We start from the raw sequence: 19538 nt of genomic DNA, 5'->3' as shown, positions 1-19538 counted from the left end.
AGAAAAGCTGAGAGCTACCAGAAGACATCTCTAGGCAGGGTGTGAAGGTGTGAGTATTCACTGTGAGCAGTTACGTGTCAGGCCTGCTTCTAGGCCATGGAGGCATTGCGGTGCGCAAAAGAGACAAAAACCCCACCCTTCCTGGAGCTTAAGTTCTAGGAGTACAGTTTGCTGATTTCAAATGAGAAACCAAGATGCAGAGGCTTTTCAATCAGGTCAGGAAGAAAGTGTGACTTAAGAGTTAACACATTTTTTTTAACTATCAGTAATTTGACCCATACCATAAAGAGTTTCCTTGAGAAAACCCCAATATTGAGGAAATGGCCCAAATTTATTTATACACGTACAGCAGAATAGGGGTGAAGGGAAATGCAGACAGCCACTCTAGTTTTCACTCCTGACTCTGAGAGTGGCATCTTCTGTGAAAAGAGATAACTGAAATAAGGATGGAGCCAGCATGGGGGGAGGCCCAGCTTGTAAGAGCTACCAGCCTAACTGGTTCTTAGCTCAGAGGGAGTCAGCAGCAGAGACTGGAAATCAGTCTTCTAATTTTCCCCATATTTATTTATTTTCCCATGGTGGTAACAATAAATACCTAAAATGAAAGACTTACGTAGTTCATTTATTCACAAATATTTGAGAACACACTGTGTACCACATACTGTTCTAAGAACTGGCAGCAAAGTCTAAGACAATCCCTGCCTTTAGCAAGTTTGTAGTCAAGCTGGACAGAGATGCTGAGCAATTACAAAGGAAATGATTATTTTAAATAAAGCTGGCTCAACTTTTTTCAGTTATTGAGAAAAGTGGGAGGTGGCTTGGTTTAAAGGTAGATTAGACATGGGCTTCCTTACCATGTCCTGACACAAATAAGTATCAGTATTCAGGAGGACTGGGGCCTGCAACCAGAGATCGGAAGCTTACTTGGCATTTTAGGTCTTGGAGTTTAAATTACGCATAATTTCATCTTTTAAAAAAAGAGGCAAAAGGATTAAAGAATAAGCAAAAGTTACTAGGTTGAACCTGTTTGTGACAAGAGATAGCTACAATGTTCTATACCACTCTACTTTCATTGTTCACACCCAGATACCTCTACCAGCAAGGGAGACAAGCAGGTTTGTGCTAGGTGAGCCTTTTCTAGAAGAGTGCTGCCCAGCCCTTCTTCACCCTGCCCCTTAACACACCCAGCACCCCATTTTTCCCAACTGTGAAAAATCCAAACAGACAAGAAAACTCTAAAAGTCTCTAAGCAAGGAGGAACTGCCCCTTTTGTAGTCACAGGAGATATCTTAGATGCCCAACTTACTCGCAGGTCTTCCTCAAAAACTAAAATAAAAAGAGAGAGTTCCTTCCTCTGAAGGCTACCACCTCTCTGAAGGCTACCACCTAAGTCATATACTTTCATCTACCCCTCAACACACACACATGTATTTGAGCAGTGACAAGTTAAATACCTGACAACCCATTCTTCTACAGAATCTCTAGGTTTCTTGTGTCAACGGCTTTCCTTTAGAACCCCAATTTACGAGCTTTTACTCCATGGGCCGGGTGACTTTCAGACTTTGGCACCCACTTCTATTTAGATATCAAGCTTGGTTTCTAAGCAACCAGCCAGCTCCTCTCCTCACTTCCCCCATCAGGGAGCAAGCTTACTATACTAGCAGAACAGGTCAAACAGAGCTCCATCCTGGACAAATCAGTGCTTGAGGGAACTTTAATTAAAGCAAGAAAAAAAAATGTGGTACAAGAGCAATGCAGAAGGGTTCTGTTCCAGGCAGTTTTGCCATGTACAAGTAGAATAAAGTCATCGAGTCAGAGTTTGAAAGCTGGACGCAATTTCAGGCACCATTCCAATCTCTTCATTTTACAAGTGATAAATCTGAAGCCCAGAGGTTAAAAAGACTTGTTCAAGGTCAATTTGGAAGCAAAGCTGCAGCTCGAACACTGGTGTCCGAACTCTCAGGCCAAATCTCCTTCTACTATATCATACTACCATTGGGAAGTTTAAAAAAGAAAAGGGAAGTCTGAAGGGTGATTTTTCCATAAATTAAATCAACATTAAATCTAGGAGTATTTGGAGAATCACAGACTGATAACATTGTTAGAGAAAAAAGAGATTCAAAAGCTGGTTAAATGTGAATAATAAAAAATATCCATATGTACAACAGTGTAAAAAGGAAAAGGAAGCGGATGGCATTCCTGATTACTGGGCTGGCAGCGCAGGGGGCAGCTGCATGCTGGGGGCAGGCTGCATGGGCTGCCAGCTTTCCTGGGTTTGAAGGATGCGGTACAGCTGCTTCAGCTGAGCAACAATGTTATCTTTTATGTCTGGAGTGGAGATCTGCAGGCGAACACTGCCACTGTCAAAGGATCGTGTGAAATCACCAGAAAACATCTCGTAGATCATCCGAGCCACCACCGGAATGACCTGTTCAAGACACAGAGGACACAGGTACCTGCTGAGGAAAAGGTATTTTTAAAGAGCAAGATACACCCAAGATTGAAGGGAGAATCAGTGAGGCCCTGGGGAAGCCCCTCACTCTAATGTCTAAATACAGAGTGTGTGTGCAGTGGCTCACACCTGTAATGCTAGCACTCTTGGGAGGCTGAGGCAGGAGGATTGCTTGAGCCCAGGAGTTTGAGGGTCCAGCGAGCTATGATGACACCACTGCACTCTAGCCAGGGCAACGCAATCAGACCCTGTCTCAATCAATCAATAAAAAATCTAAATACAGGATACACCTTTATCTTTCGGGCCCATTCTGCCAAGGCCCACTCTAGAAGTTGGTTCAAATGAAGGTAAACAACCTAGATGTGGCATCACGCCCCATGCTTGCTTAGTAAGACTTTAACCAAATGTCATCTGTTGCCTGCCTCGTTGTGCAGTTCTGGGGGCCAAGCCTATGTGGCTTTGCTGCCACCTCCTAGAATAAGCTTATATATTTAAAGGCAACTCAAAAGGTTTTTCTGAGAAACGCTGGAAAGGGTCTTATCCTTTGAGGTTTCAGCAAGACTCTAATGTCAGTAAGAGAATGAAAGATAAGGTCTCCGCTAAATCAGACACCCACTTTAAAGACCTTGCCTTTTCCCAGTGTGGTCCTACCGTATACAGCCTGAATCTGCCACCCCATCTGATGGGATTAAGACCCACACAGGCCCAGGCTCACTCGACTGGGGTTCAGCCCAGACGTAGGGAGTAAAGCATTGGCAAAAAAGGGAAGAGTTGTTGGCACATCCTCATCTTCTCACCTGAACCAAGATGAGTTTCCTTTCCAAGGGTTTCCCATCTGGCCATTCTTCCCCAAAGCACAAGTAGATCTCAAATGGTGGCTGCTTCTCTATCTGTCCTTTCTGGTGAGCAATGAGCTCTGCAGAAGGTAGAAGAGCAAGTTTGTTATACTGGGTTATTCCATATCATCCTCTCAGTAAATGCCACCTTTTATGCTGTTCAATACAACAGCCACTAGCCACATGTGGCTACTAATTTTAAACATTAAACAGTTCCTTGGTCACATGAGTCACACTGACATGCTCAATAGCCATGTGTGCCTAGTGGCTACCATATCAGATGGCACAAATATATGTGACAGCACAAATTCCAGAGACTCTTATTGGACATTGTTGGTCTCAACCTGGGATTCACACCACATTATAAAATTTACATCTCAAGTGCTCTCCCTAAAATCATCTGTTTGAATTCACCACTCATATATTTCCCAAAAGGGTATGTGTTCTGCTGAATATGATGAACAGGATCACCTTCCAAAGTTAAAGATAAGCTGGTGACATTTGAGGGGTAGTGACAAAGCAGTCTCCTCCTTCTGCCACTGAAGAAGCCACAACCAACCTAAAAATAGCTGGGAGTAAAACTCCCTTCTGTGTTGCCTTGGCCACCTCCATTTTTCAGAAGCAAGGTTCTCTTCTCCCTTGACCTCCAGAAGAAATATCTTTTTGGTTTTTTCCTGATGTATTTCATTTCAGCAAAAGAAGAAATATTTTGGTTAAGAGTTTTGCCAAGCCAGGAAAGAGAGGGATGGTAGAAGATGTACTTCCAGGGAGCAATTCCTATCACCATCGACCCTCTGAAAAAACACTCACCACTAAGGAATGTTTCCAGACAAAACAGCTTGACCTTCTTTTGTCTCTCAATCAGGTTGGGGGCAACAAGCGATGGGGCACATGGCCCAGACCAGTACACCTTGCACTGGCACAGCCTGATGGCATAAATGGCGTGACCGCTGACCTCCAGGATCAGTCCCCTGTCCATGACATCAAGCAGCTTGCTGGTGAACAGCTTCTGTTTTTCATTGGTGATATGCTCCGGACCCGGGAATTTGACTTGCTCCAGGCTGACGGGACCAAAGAGCTCTTCCTGGTCAGGCATGGGACCCAGATCCCCATAGAAGAGCCGGCAGCCCTGGGGGTTGCTCACGGTCATGGTCTGCCCATACTCCTTCCCACGGTAGTGAAACTTGATGTCCAGGTCAGTCACTGCAAGAGTAGAGATGACAGTGAGTCCTACTTAGCTGCTCTGCCTGTCCATCCCTAAGACTCATACAGGTCCATTAAGATCAAGCCACATTTCACTAGCATTCAGGAAGGACACTGCCATAGTTATCCTTCCTACAATAAAAGGAGACATCAACATATCCCTGAAGTATTCACTCAAAAAGCTGCCTGGAAGCAAACAGTTCAAAGTCCATCTATACTATCTTTATTCAAGAACCACACCCTAAGAGCTACAATTTCACCAAGCAAAGTGGCCCTGGTAACCCCATACTGACTGAGTCTTCACATCAGTAGGCACTGGAAGAGGATAAAAAAACTAAGGTATCTGGTTTGTGTCTCGTTTTTGGCTCATTGCTTAAAGAAACCAGAGGAACAAGAAGAAATATCAAGCCATTTTTCTAAAAATCACACATGTGAGCACACATCAGGGATCTGTTCTAAAAATACACCATAACAGGACATAGTTCACAGCAAAGTTAATTTTCACTCAGCAAATCTTCACTGAACCCAATGGGCCTTATCAAAGCTACTTAGCCTTGGACAAAATGTTAGCACTCACACCCCTAGCATGTGCAGTGTGAAAGGGAGACCCAGGCAATGACATCAGTTCTTCACTGAGATAAATTTGTGTCAAAGTCAGAAAGACATTTTTTTTTCCTCTGGGTCCAAAAGCCCCTCAAAATCCAAGAGCGTCCTCAACCAAATCAATGGCCATTAACCTCCCTATCCCACAACTGGCCTTGCCACTAAATCTCCTGACCGGACTAATAAACCTGCACTTCCACCCTCCTAAGAGGTGAGTAAACTAGAGCTGTGACCAATAAGGGCATCCCATGGGCAAGTAGGTATGAGCCAATGTTTCTGTATTCCTTTCCTGGTGACTCATCGGCCAGCCAGGAAGCAGACACAGAGACCAGGTAGTTTATTCTATACATGTCAAAGAAGTGTATAGGAGGCAGAAGGTGGGATAGGAAAGGGACCGTAATAGGAGCGGAAGACCCAGTAAGAAAGATCAGGGCTCGCTTACTTGGGAGAGAGCTGATCCACAGCTCTGGAGAGCTGAAGAAGGGCTGTATAGGTGCCTGGGGCACTTCCATCTCCAGAGGTTCAGTTTTGGGCCACACTGCTTCAGGGCTGCAGTTACCCACACCGCAGTTTCCCACACTGGCTGGCGCCATGGGAGAACCTAGAACAGAAGGATGTGGTGAGCAAGCAGGGGCACCACGCATGTATATCACCTGGTCTGAGGCTCTAAGAACTAACAGGGTCAGTAGACAAGAGTCAAACACTGAGCCATGACCCAGGGTGACCTCCAGCCCCATCTGTGATTCCCACAGCTAACACAGGAACAAACAAGGTTCCCCCTGCTTTCTAATCATATTATTTTTCCCATAAACTCATCATTCTAAAAACCTTTGCTGAAGATTGATATATAGACCAGTGAGTTTTCTTTAGGGGTTAAATTAGAAGGGACAAGAGAGATTTCCCTATTGTAAAATTTGGTCCCAGCAATTAAATAGAAGCTGGTTGCCTTCCATAAAATGAACTCATCTGAATTAGTTGATGAGCTTTAAGTGTTAATGTATATATATTCCATTAAAAACAAACAAATACTTTTACATGCCTGGAAGCATTCTCAAGAACCTAAAAAGAACTGTCTCATCCAGGGAAAGAACTGGAAGGTTCAGGGAAATAATGGAAGGAAAACCTCAGAACTGATTACCTTTTTGTACCGTTACGAATTTAAATCATGTAAAAGTATCATTTATTCAAAATTATCCAATTAAAGCTGTAGAAAAGAGTGAAAAACCTATTTCCCTGCTTATGTCAACGTTGACTTGCTCCAAAGGCTCCTAGCCTCACCTCTTAGGCATCTATTCTTCAACAATTCTTCTTCCTCTGCCCCAACAGCTCTGAAATCACAGAGGTTAATGTTTCTTTGACCCTTTGTGTACAAGTCTGATTAAATCTGTGCTCCCATTTTACTTTTTAGTTTTTAATATTTATTCCATAACTTTCTAAAAACGATCCAGGGCAGCCCAAAATATAAGGACACACAACATTAGCTTTAATAAAATATGAACGAAAATAGGAAATCAGGATCCTGGAAATAGTCTGCATTCTTTTAAGGGGTGAGAATAACAGAATGAGTCAGCCAGGGATTCGGGAAAGGATCACACATGTCTAGATATCCAACTCTTTGAATTTCTCATTTAAATTTTAAATGTAGCACATGGCAATATTCACCTGAAAGATCTCTATGAAATTTCTCGTGACCCATCACTTAGTTATAAAGATATACATGTCAGGATAAGTGATGGAAGGCCAGTGGACAGACAATAAGAATTATTTCCTGATTCTCAAAGGTGGGGGCAGCACCTAAAGCACTCCAAAATCCTAAAGAAATCATCTAGATATGCTGAATTTTATAGGTGGCACAAATTATCTCATTTCAACCCATAGCAGCTTGAAGGTACTAAAAAGTCTGTAAAAAGCTACTCAACTGGATGCAAATCACTACAGGATGTACATTGCAGTGAAGAGAGGAAGTAAAATTCTGCAGAAGAGCAATTCAACTTGTGTTTGAGCACCCCCCGGGTAGTGCAGTGGAAGATGCGGTACCTGCTCTGTCACACAGTGGACCCCCAACCTCTCAACTCATTTTTCCTGGGAAGCTGAATTCAAAAGTCCATAAAAGAAAAGTATCTTGCAGATAGACAACTAGATAAATCTGATAGGCTTTATCTAGCCTAGTGTTAGTAGCTATAGAAACCACAAGTTTCCTGTAGCGCAGCCTAGCAGAGCGATCCCCGTGAAGGAAGTAACACAGAATTTATACCGAGGGAAATACTGGAAGCGTTTGCCTACGGTTCATAAAAATGACTTCTGCACTTGGCCTGAAGGAAATTGGCAACATTTATAACCACTGATATATTTGTACGTGGGACTGAGAATGAATTTAGATTTCTTATTTGAGTGATCACACAAACGATTCAGAAGATGCTCTCTATGCCTAGAACCCACCCCACTGTACTGGGACAGCTGGGCTGGCAGGGTTCCCTCACCGATGACTGCTGCTTGCTAACAGACCGCCAGCCTGCCAGTGGGGCCTGGTCCTGCCCCCAGGGCAGTGGCGGTCAAGGAGGGCAATTCCAAGGTCAAAGCCCTTGCGTCATCCTTATCCCTCTGTGCCACCCACCACCCCACTCACCATTAATGTTCAGGAAGGGGAAGGTGTCCTGGATGGGAACATGGTGCTGCGACTGGTCCAGCTCATCTTCCTCATCATCTTCATCCACATCATTATCCTTCTCATCCCAGGGAGCAGACCCCGTGGATCCTACCCAGGAGACACAAGCTCTCAGGTGAGCAGTTCAGGTTGCGCTGCCATCCCTGCAGCTGACCCGCCACCCAAGCTAGGGACTGCTAGCACAAAGGCTCCTCGGGGTCAGTAAGCACCTTCAATGTCCTAGCTAAAATGAGTGGGACTCAAGGGATTATTAACACCTAGTTCCAACTCTTCTGACAGAGCCTTAATGCAAGCTCTCTTCCCTTCCCCTATATAGGAGTTGCAGACCCTCCTTCTCCTAGAAATCTCTTACATTTTACGTACACGTTAGCTTCGATGCTACATACTAGCATCCCTTTTAAGGACTCAGGGACACCAATTTCACATCCTTGTATGCTTAATATGAGGAACAGACCCCTCCCTCATGGCAGGGCCTCACTGGATTTGCTGGAATACAAGTCTAAATTATCTGGCTCTTAGTCAGTACTTGCTAAGCATGGAAAAAATAAAAGGATCAGGCGGTATTCCCTTAGTCAAAGTATCCTTCAAATTAAATGACCACTCACCCAACATCTATAAAGCACTTAATAGCTCTTATATGTCATGCCACTTGATTCTCACAGTAGTCTTTGAAGTAGGCAGGAAAGATGAGATCCCACATTTTAGAGCTGAAGAAACTGAGGCTCAAGAGGTCAAATGACTTGATTCAAGTCCCACAAATAGAAAAGTGATAAGAGCCAGGTTTAGACCTCAAACCTTCTACGATTTAATTCCTCCTCCTCCTCCTTCACAATTACCTGGCCTCTCAAGTCCCAAGAGAGGCTATTTTTACAGGAGAACTCTATAGTTCCTCTACTTTCTAATGCTTTAAGCAATCAGGCTAACAACCATTCACTAAAAGAGCAAGGAGATTCTGCTGTGCTTCTATCTTTTGTTCTCTGGGTCCTTCCTAGGGAAAGACTGTCTTGCTTTCCCAATCTTGAACTTTGTAAACCAAGCTGCTTTGCAGTTGACTATCTCTTTAAGATTCCAGCCCAGAACATGGTGCACTGCCCACCTTCTCCCAGACACCTGGGGCCTCACCTGGGTTAATGATTGAGCCCTGGGGCTGGGGGATGTCACAGACTTGATATATCTTCACTGGGTTCATGGGCACCTCCTTAGTGCCATCATACATCAGGTTGAATTCTCTGCTCTTGTTGAGAGCACAGCGGAGCTGGGCCTTCCATTTAGCTGGATCAGGGTCATCTACCCCTTCCTGGTACTTCCCCGTCTCTACAGCCCAGGCCTGGGGAACAGGAAACTGCAGTGAGTGCCTCCTGTTGCCCAGAAACACTACAAAGTGTGCGTGCCCACCCCTTCTCATACACATACAAACACACGCACACACACACACCCTTGCGTGACTGCCCCACCACCCAACCCCAATTTCCAGAGACTGCAGCAGGAAACACTGCCCTTAGGACCAGACAAGGCAGGGCCCAGGGGAAGTTAAGCCATGTGCAAACACAATCTATTGAAAGGAAGAGCCTTATCTCAAGCGTTGGTACCAGTACCTGTCAAGATGACACTGCTCTAGAATGAAAGGTTCAAAGTAAAGTCTGGGGAAAACAGGCACCAAAATGCTAACAGTAACTCTGGATAGCAGGATTTCAGGTTAACTTTTTTTTTTTTTTTTTTTTAGCTTATCCCTTTTTGATATGAACTGCTTCCACAACAAAAGGTACAACAACAAAGGGGGTGGCCTCACTGGTCCCCTCCAGAACTCCATCTGATGCATAAATAAAGAACTGCAGAAATGAAGAGCCTTTGGAACAGGAAGCACACTCATGGGGGTTCAGCTTGCCTCACTGCCTGAGGGCCGCAAATGCTAATAAACTCACACCCACTACCTTTCCCAATCCCCTCAAACTCCTACTTCATTGGGAACATCTCGCCCATGCTGTCAGCAAAACTAGTGGCTGGCAGCATGGACTAAAACCACTTCGACTTCTGCTCTCTGGTATTCAAATACGGGAACGCATAGCACTTTCCCCAGACAAGGGGAACACAGTAGCCTCCCCAGTGAGGCAAAGAGAAACCTCAGCTGCTCATGCCATAGACCAAGGTCCTCAGGAACAGAGCAGGGAGTAGAAACCCGGCCCTGCTTTCAGGTCTCGTTTGCATTTGTGTTTCTGCTCCCAAGATATCCTTCTCCCCCATGGCTAACATATTCCCTGATCTCTAAGCCCAGGAAGATAACATGTTCTGATGCAGAAAAAAGAGATATCATGAGTAGAGAACTCCAGACGGGAAGCATACACCCACTGTTTCAAGCTGACAGGGCACATCACTTGTCCAAACACAACTCCCCGCCTGATTCTGAACACAGACTTCTTCCTGACACTGAAATTGAATTGTTCTGCCCCATCCTCTGATCTCCTTCACTCAGCCCCTGCAGAGCCTCACAATCAGGAGGAAGTTTCTTCCAAGAGCTAATCCGATTCAGACTCACTTCCTCCTATCACCTTCTCAGATTGGGGTTCTTGCATTTGTTTTGTGCTATGAAGAAGTCCAACAAAGTTGTGCTTCCCCAGGTGGCTTGGCAGGCTCTAGGGGGGCCTAACTGCTGCTCCATTCCACCCCGCCCCTATAGGATTTCAACTTCACTGGTCCCTAGTATCCGGGACAAGTTACCTGGTGGTACCTGGCTGCTGCCTCCCCACACATTTTCCCTTCCATTTGTTTGCTCCTCTGCGCCGACACTCATTCTGCCCCCACCCAGCTGACTCGGGCTGTGCAGATTTTGGCAGAGGTCTGCAAATTTCTGTAGCTCCGTAAAGCCCTGCCCCTCCATGGAGAGCAGCCAGAGTAACCCAGAACCAGGGCCCCAGCCCTCCTGCTCACCATGCATCCGTCCATCCCCCGGGACCCTGTCGTATGGCACTGAGGACCCAAGGCTGATGCAGCAGAGCGTCCTACCCTTTAAGACTGGAACTTTAGAATCAAGAAAAGAGAGCCTAAGAGGTACCATATGGCAATTGCTGTGATGTATAAACATTACTTGTTCAAACCTATTCTAAGTCTCACCTCTGAGAGATTCTGATCACTGTGCAGGTCCTTATTTCTCTTCCTAAACTGGAAATAATTCCTGCGTTTTTTAGGGTGCTTTGCAAATCCCTCCCCATACTTTATTTTGCTCGATTCCCACAATGATCCTGTGAGGCAGGCAAGACTGGTTTCATCCTCATTTCACTGAAGGGGAAACTGAAGCTCAGAGAGGCGACATGACGAGCCCAAGACCACACATGCAGTTGATGGCAGTAGGATTTGAGGCCAGGTCTTCCAATTCCTGATCGGAAGGGGCAGTATGATCGGGGGACAGGGGGGTGGAGACAGACATGGGTTCAAATCCTGGCTCCACCACTTACTGGCTGTATGGTTTTGGCAAGTTACTCAGCCGCTCTGAGGCTTGGCTTCTGCATCTACAGTGTGAGGGTAATGCCTCCCTCACAGGGTTGTCGTGAGAACTGAATGAGGCATGGACACAGACACCCATTTAATGCTAGTGTCCCACCTGCATGTCCTACTGCATATTCTACTAAAGGCCATCAGAGCTTGGGATCCTCATTCCTCCCCTGACTTTCCAGACCCTGCCTCCACACTCTGCAAACAGATACACAGGTGTAAATGAGGTAACACTGCCTCCCCTCAGCCACCCTTTCCTCCAGCCCCAAGCACGCAGATCGTCCTCATGAGTGGGGCTTCCAGGAACCAGCCTCTTCCCCATGGCCAGCCACTGCCAGATGCTTCCACAACAAATCCCGTGTCAGACCAAGGCCACGGAGAGGACAACTGGGCCAGGGCACGTCCCATTCCCTTTCTCAATACTAACTCCAATAAGTGGTGCTGGCTTTCCTTATCATTTTTATATCGTTATTTAAAATCTAAGTTAATGGGCCGGGCACGGTGGCTCACGCCTGTAATCCTAGCACTCTGGGAGGCCGAGGCGGGCAGATTGCTCGAGGTCAGGAGTTCGAAACCAGCCTGAGCAAGAGCGAGACCCCCGTCTCTACTATAAATAGAAAGAAATTAATTGGCCAACTAAGAGAGAAAAAATTAGCCGGGCACGGTGGCACATGCCTGTAGTCCCAGCTACTCGGGAGGCTGAGGCAGGAGGATTGCTTGAGCCCAGGAGTTGGAGGTTGCTGTGAGCTAGGCTGACACCACGGCACTCACTCTAGCCTGGGCAACAAAGCGAGACTCTGTCTCAAAAAAAAAATAAAATAAAAATAAAATAAATAAATAAATAAAATCTAAGTTAACAGTGCTCAATTTCCTTTCTAAGTGCCCTCAGGCCAATTTTCTCCCTGCCTGGAGACAAGACAGAGTCGGACGGTAAACATCTCTAGGATATCTTTCCTTTGAGTCCTGAGGCCACGTTTTCTGCCTTTTCCTGATCCAATCTCAGCAAGAAACTGGGGTATGAATGTTGAGAGGTTCACAGTAGCAACCAAATTTCATTTCTGACTTCCAGCTTATACTCAGAGAAGAAAAGGGAAGGTTTGCTTTGTGTCTTGAGGGAGCACAAACTAAAGCTACTCGTGAGATGGAAGTGGCCATCAGAGAGAAGTTGATCTGGAGCAGAGACACAGCCTACAAAGTTACAAACCACGTGAAATCCCTTCCCACAACCAGCCTGTCCACCTACTTCTTTTTTTTTTTTTTTCTTTTTTTGAGACAGAGTCTCACTCTGTTGCCCGGGCTAAAGTGCCGTGGCGTCAGCCTAGCTCACAGCAACCTCAAACTCCTGGGCTCGAGCAATCTTTCTGCCTCAGCCTCCCGAGTAGCTGGGACTACAGACACATGCCACCATGCCTGGCTAATTTTATATATATTTGTTGTTGTTGTTGTTGGCCAATTAATTTCTTTCTATTTTTAATAGAGACAGGGTCTCGATCTTGCTCAGGCTGGTTTCGAACTCCCGATCTTGAGCCAGCCTCCTGCCTCGGCCTCCCAGAATTCTAGGTTTACAGGCATGAGCCACCACGCACGGCCCTGTCCACCTACTTCTTTCTTAAGTCAAGCTTTGGTTTCACTTAAAGTTTGTAAAATGCTATGTGATTAATCCATTGACTGCCACACTACAAAAAAAAATTTTTTTTCTTGGGGCCATGGTGCTTTATTACAAAAACAGAATAAAAACTTTGCAAATGATCCTTTCTAATTTAATGAAAAATTTGTTATGGCCGGGCGCGGTGCCTGTAATCCTAGCTCTCTGGGAGGCCGAGGCGGGCGGATTGCTCAAGGTCAGGAGTTCAAAACCAGCCTGAGCAAGAGCGAGACCCCGTCTCTACTATAAATAGAAAGAAACTAATTGGCCAACTGATATATATATAAAAAATTAGCCGGGCATGGTGGCGCATGCCTGTAGTCCCAGCTACTCGGGAGGCTGAGACAGAAGGATCGCTCGAGCCCAGGAGTTTGAGGTTGCTGTGAGCTAGGCTGACGCCACGGCACTCACTCTAGCCTGGGCAACAAAGCGAGACTCTGTCTCAAAAAAAAAAAAAAAAAAAAATTTGTTATGTTTTCTGTACATAGGTTATATGCAACTCGAAAAATAGTTCATGCAGCTCCCATGACCAGTGAGTTACATATGCTTCATGAGGCCCCAGGCTCAAAACTAGTGAGTTAAACAACTCATGTGGCAGTTAATGTGTTAAATCTAGTTTTCAGTTAAATAAAATCATCATATCAGAGGCATTTTTAAGAAAACATTTATAAAATAAAAATTTATAATTTTTTTTTTGAGACAGGGTCTCACTTTGTTGCCCAAGCTAGAGTGCAGTGGTGTGTCATCATGGTTCACTGCAACCTCAAACTCCTGGGCTCAAGTGGTCCTCCTGCCCCAGCCTCCTGAGTAGCTGGGACCACAGGCATATGCCACCATGCCCAGCTAATTTCTCCATTTTTATGTAGAAATGGGATCTTGTCATGTTGCCCGGGTTAGTCTCAAACTCCTGGTCTCAAGTGATCCTCCCACCTCAGCCTTCAGAAGTGCTAGGATTACAGGTGTGAGCCACCATACCCAGCCTTTTAATTTTTAAGCAGAGGCTGTGGATAGGTGCAAAATCCTTTAATATCAAAAGGAAAACTTGCTGAGGGCCCTGGCCCTCTGTGCCCATCCCACAGGCCATGTGGTAGGAGTCTGCTGACACCCAACAGTTCCGTCCTGGTATGGATGTTGTTCCCAGGCCCAGCACTTCTCCTCGTAGCAAGAGCCCTGAGTGAATGAAGAGGAGGCAGCAACTACTGATGCTTGGTAGACTTTGGAACAACCACATCACTACAGTCATATATAGGCGATCAACCAATCCCATCTCATATCCTTTGGGACCAGAGTTGAGTACCTTCAACCAGTGGGAAAGACTAAAGCGCTTCAACCATTGTAGACGTGCCCCAACAAGAGGAAGTACGACACCTGTGAAGTTTGGGCACCCCCATCACGAGCATTCTGTTTCATCAGAGGTTTAGATCTAGTAAAAATCCTCATGCCAAAATGGAAACAAAACAAACAAACCCAGAAAGATCTGAGAGCATTGGGAAAAAAAAAATTTAAGTCGGATGGTGGAAGAAGTTCCTTTACCTTAAAAATGGTATTTTCCTCCTCTTGTTGGGGGCTATGCCGGGTGGCATGTTTCCAGGGAATCTGGAAGCGTTTGGAGTCCCTGTGTAGCCAGATGAGCCCAGGGTACAAGCCACTATCCACCTGGGCCACCAGCCAGGGCTTCAGCCGGACTCTGCGGGGGTGCAGGGCCATGATCTGGTAGGGGAAGAGCAGGAGAATTAGCCCAGCCACTGGGAACTCTTCCCAGCCACCGTTCCCGGATGACAGAGCTACAGTTTCACTAGATTACTGCAAAGAAACTAAATATGGGAATAAACTGTGCCAGGTGGGAAAGAAAAGAAAAGAGGTTAAAAGGTTCTTTTGATTCTTATTCCAAAGCCATTTATACTTCATGCTCTAGCCAAATCAGACTTATCATGCCAGTAGATCACATTTCTTCTATTTAAATCCTGAAGCAGAAAAATAAAAAGGTGATGTCATCCCCGCTGGAACACAGTCCTTCCTGAAGTACCAAGGGTTTTGGAAGAGAAGGGAAATTGTTCTTTCCAATCTCGACTCAGGAGAGGGAAGAAAAAAGTTATAGAAACAGCACGTACATGGGCAAGAAGCTGAAGCAAGCTCTCCCTCTAAACGAGACAAGTAAAGGTGAATGGGAATGTTTCAGTAAGAAAGAACGCCATCGTGGTGACAGAGAAGTAGGTGAGGGGTGGGTCCTTCATTCCAAAGTCCTCACTTACAGGGAAGAGCAGGCAGTGTGTCCACGGAGATCTGAGGAGCCGGGTCTCGAGTCAGCTTCCCTTTCTGTCGGCCACCCAAAGAATCTGTACCGAGAAAAAGGGATCTCAGCTGGTTATCCACAGGACAATCTAGAAGAATCCAGGAGAAGGCTTAGGCACACTTTCCCACAACTGAATCTGGTAAAGCTGAGAAGCCCTAAAACAATCTAATATCACAATTCCTAACCTTAGAGTACTAAAAACAGTCATGAGATGAACTCCCTCCTCACCTGGGTCTGTTTATCTCCCCACAGAGGTTGCAGTGCACCGATTGGTTGCAGGAGCCAGCCTGGGTAAAGTCTGCAATTGATTCTCATAAAAATACATGGGCATAGCAGATAACATTCGACAGCAGCCAGCACTCACGGCAGAAAACAAAGACCTGCCCAGACTGGGTGCCCGGAGGAAAAACCAGTCACTGGGGAATTGTTTTGCCTGAGACACTGAGTTTGGATTTTTTGGTGTTCTTATTTTGTTTTTACTTAAGACTAGAAAGGGATGACTGGAAAAAATGACACTCACTCAACAAATATTTGTTCATCAGCCACCGTGTGCCAAGCACCGTGTTAGTTACTAAACCCTGAAGCTCGATGTTTTTACCAGATGTTCCTTCCTGAGGAAATCCACATTGGAACAGCTCAAGCCCCACAATGGCCTGAGGAGGAGAGGAAGGAAAATAAATAAGTCACCTTCACACTCAGAAAGTTCCCTACCTGGATCACGGTTCTGAAGCCAAAGCCACTGAGTCAGCTGAAGGCTTCCATTTAGAAGAGCTGAGCTGCAGTAGGGGTGGGGGGGAGGTGGCCCCTGACACCACTTCTCTCCCTAGCCAGACTCCCAGCAAACCCAACTCAGCCTCTGGCACTTTAAGAGCAAGGCAAGACCTGCTCTCGCCTGAGCTTTCTGACCCAATTACCAAGTCCTGCAACTGAAACCTTCCCCCTGGGAGTGCAGCTCGCACTGGGCAGGTGAGGTTGGCACACAGTGCTCAAGTGCCCCCATGTTCTTGGCCTTTGGCTCGGGCATTTTGGAGGGCAGCATGGGAAGCCATCAAAGCATGGAGTACATTTACACCCTTTAAGGAGGGAACGCATATTCCCTCAAGGGCAAGTTCTACCCTTTCCCCAGTCCTAGCCCTACCAGAAGGATGACAGGGCAAGGGAAGGAAAAGGAGAATAGGGAAATAGGCAGCAAACTGGTCAACCTAGTAAGGCGCTTTTGAGAATGTCTATTGCATTGTTGATAAGTCCTGTGCGTGGGCCTGCACCTCTTGACTGATTGCAGACTTGAAGAAAAGGGCTTATTGTAGCTGATCCACAGCCCATCAAGAAAAAAATTAAGGCAACCAGGCCAAGACCAGGAGCTGCATCTGGTGATGGGAAGGAGAAGCAGCCACCCATAGAGATCGGTGATAAAGATCTAGAGCCCTGAGTTCTCAGTGTTCTCCCAAGATGGGACTACACCTGAGTAGCCCCACCTCAACCCCATAGAAGGAGCCCCACTCAGTGCCCTTCCTCCCTCACGGCAAACCCTCTCCACCTTCAGAAAGTCAGCCAACCTGTCCCTTCCACCGCCCAGTAACCACGACTCTAAAAACAGGCAGAGGGAAAAATTGAAAGCCACCAAAATGACTGAGAGGGGAATGGTTCATTACGTCACATCCACAGGCTGCAGTATCAAGCAGCCATTAACGAGAGGCTGAAGAATTTTTGCTGGAGTTGGGGAAATGTTTAAAATATGAAGTTGGGGGAGAATGCAGCATACAACATTGAGTATATAGCAGTGTCCTCATTTTACAACATACTTGCATACATGTACACATACAGAACTAAAAAAGGGAAAGAAAGACACCAATGCAATAAGATATTTGTAATCGTTACCTAGTAATGGGATTATAGGTGCTTTTTATTTTCTCCTGTATACTTTTATATATGACTCACATTTTTCTACAATGATATATTTCAATTTATAATTTTAAAAATCCTACAAGTAGTACTTTATTAACCACAGGATAAGACATTTCTTACGAAGGATAGTAACAACAATCTTTCCTCCCTGCAGAGGCTTCACAGTTCTTACGGGCACTTTTACTTACTGTGTCTGATTTCATCACTATGAACCTGGAAGTGGTATTATTATCCTCATTGTACAGCTGGGTTAAGTGAGGCACAGAAAAGGTAGGCACTTTATCTGGGTCCAAACCCAACACTCCTGAGTCAGAATGTGCTCTACTAAATCCTGCCCCCGCACCCTGCCTTGCATGTCCCTCCTACCATCCTTCCACACACTCAGAAAGTAAACCAAAAACATCAACAAAGATCCCAACAGCAGGGAGGACCAATAAAGTGATTGGGGTGAAGGCTGCATTATACCCTATCTCAAACACACCTAAATCAGAGTTCTCCTTCTAAACATTCTCTCCACTCAAACACAAACACCTGCAGAACCACCTTAGCCTAGTTGAACTCAGCCTTGCATCTCCAGCTGCCATCACAACCAAACTCAAAGCCTATGTTTCTAATATGCATTTAATCATCCTTTGACAACGATGCCAACCCAGCTACTCCCCCCACACTGAGCATAGAGCAGAGACACTTTCCACCTCCTCTGGGCACTAACTGTCGTCTCTCACACTGCCATTCCAGGGCGCAGTTCCTCCATAAACACCCCACTGCCACCTCTGCAGGCCCCTCCCAGACCAGTTTCCTGGGGCACTGCTACCCCAAAGTGAGGTTTGGCTGGCAATGATTTTTTGCCCTGACTCAAACATACTCGCCATTTCTTGCAGACAGGTCTTAGTAGCGGTCCCGTATTTTTCCCTTCCTCCTGAAGGAAAGTGAAATGCCATCACTTAAGTTCCTCAGAGTTTAGCCCCACTTAGGGTAAACTCTGGGCCTCTAGCCGTAATTCCCACGCCCTTCCTCCCTGCTGGATGGAAGTTGGGGGGTGGCGAAGGGCAGTTTCGGGGTACTGGGTGTTGCCACCACGCATCAAACCCATATCTAACCCTAAACTACTCTCCTGGGTCAGCACCAGCCTTCACCCTCTCCCTTCGCTGGCTTCCACTCTTGACATCCACCAAAAGAGCATGCTGGGACGGATGACCCCTTTACCACGAAGCAGGCTCCCAGTAAAGAGTGGCACCTCAGGCCTCCTTTCCAGTTAGGCCTGGGAGACTTTCCCCATTTCTCTAGACCTGCCCTCCAGCCCCTTCAGGCAAGGAGGGCCTCACTCCCAGAGCAGCCACACCCCGGCGGGCGCCACCCTCCCCAACACCTAGCTGGGCTCCTTGGAAATCCACGGGTGTCTCCCCGGCTCAGGGCGAAGGGCCTGACTGTGCTAAACAAACTCAAGGAGGGAAAACAAACTCGACAAAGCGCCAAACTACCTTGCCGCCCTCTTCCCCAATTTCCCAAAATACCCACCAGGACCAGGAGCTGGCGGACCTAGGAAGTCCCCTCCCTGGGACACAGGGGCCTGCGGTCAAGCCAGTTGGTAAGACTGAATAAAGGAGGAGCGGTGCCTTGGCTCAACTGGGTCGGTGGGAGCAAAGAGCAGCGCCCTCCATTTCGGCAGGGGAAAGGGAGCAGTCGTAAGTATGGGGTCGGGAGGGGCTTAGCGCTACAGAACCGGGACCGCCCCAAAGCCACCTGGAGGAGGGCGACAAGCACCCAGCCCCAGTGGGTATTCCCAAACAGATGTCCCCAAGCAAGCTCCCCCACCCCCACAAACACTAGGGCGGACCCTTCCCCACCCGCGGGCGTGTCTTCCCTCCCTCAGGCTGCTCTCCAGAAACTGGCGTCCCCACCTGTCCTCAACCCGGCTGCCAGAAGCAGAGCTCCCTCTGAACCAAGTCCGCAGCTGAGTTCACCCGTCGCCGCCACGCTGCTCGACGGCTTAGCCAAGGGGCGCCTGGCTCTGCGCAAGTAGGGACCGCGGGTTCCTCTCCTGGTCCCGCACCGGCCCTTACCTGCCCGGCCCAGGTGCGCCGAGCTCACGTCAGCGCCTCGCCCCGGGACGCCGCAGCCCTCTCCGCCGTCCGGCCACGCCTCCCGGGAGTGGCCACGCCCCCCGGCGCTCGGGATTGGCGACTTGCGAGAAATACGATCCCCTGCGTTTCTGGGCCGTCCAGCCCCGCGCTGCCTTCCCCACCCGACTCCCACGCTTCTAACCCCGGCCAAGAAAAGTCCCAGATTGGGGCCCAGCCCTTAGGCCTCGGGGCTGTGGTCCAGGGAACTGGAAGCGACTAGGAGGTCAGATCTAAGTCAAGAGGGTGCCTCCCCTCATTCATGCCCCATAGTCACTCTGCCTGAAGGAGACTGTTAAGCACAAAAAAGGGTTTTGAGGTTCTGGGTTG

General features: G+C 47.1%; 1 protein-coding gene across 3 annotated transcripts; it reads right to left on the bottom strand.

The window, feature by feature from the left end:
* Positions 1-1698: 1698 nt before the first annotated feature.
* IRF6 (interferon regulatory factor 6) lies at positions 1699-19233 on the bottom strand. Of its 3 annotated transcripts, none has more exons than XM_012781735.2 (9): positions 19152-19233; positions 15143-15226; positions 14424-14600; positions 8882-9086; positions 7721-7849; positions 5537-5695; positions 4099-4491; positions 3250-3368; positions 1699-2428 (listed from the first exon to the last, which is right to left on the bottom strand). In XM_012781735.2, the coding sequence occupies exons 3-9, from the start codon at positions 14595-14597 to the stop codon at positions 2204-2206; spliced, it is 1404 nt and encodes a 467-aa protein (XP_012637189.1). In that variant the 5' UTR covers positions 14598-14600; positions 15143-15226; positions 19152-19233; the 3' UTR covers positions 1699-2203. The 3 variants fall into 3 exon arrangements, with proteins under 3 accessions (XP_012637189.1, XP_012637187.1, XP_075853204.1); XM_012781733.2 differs by having other exon boundaries at positions 18990-19228; XM_075997089.1 differs by having other exon boundaries at positions 2374-2456; positions 18990-19228.
* Between the last annotated feature and the right edge of the window lie 305 nt (positions 19234-19538).

Source organism: Microcebus murinus, chromosome 23, assembly GCF_040939455.1.
Source record: "Microcebus murinus isolate Inina chromosome 23, M.murinus_Inina_mat1.0, whole genome shotgun sequence".
NCBI lineage: Eukaryota > Metazoa > Chordata > Mammalia > Primates > Cheirogaleidae > Microcebus > Microcebus murinus.
The sequence above is the reverse complement of the archived record's forward strand: the minus strand, read 5'-3'. Positions and strand labels throughout refer to the sequence as shown.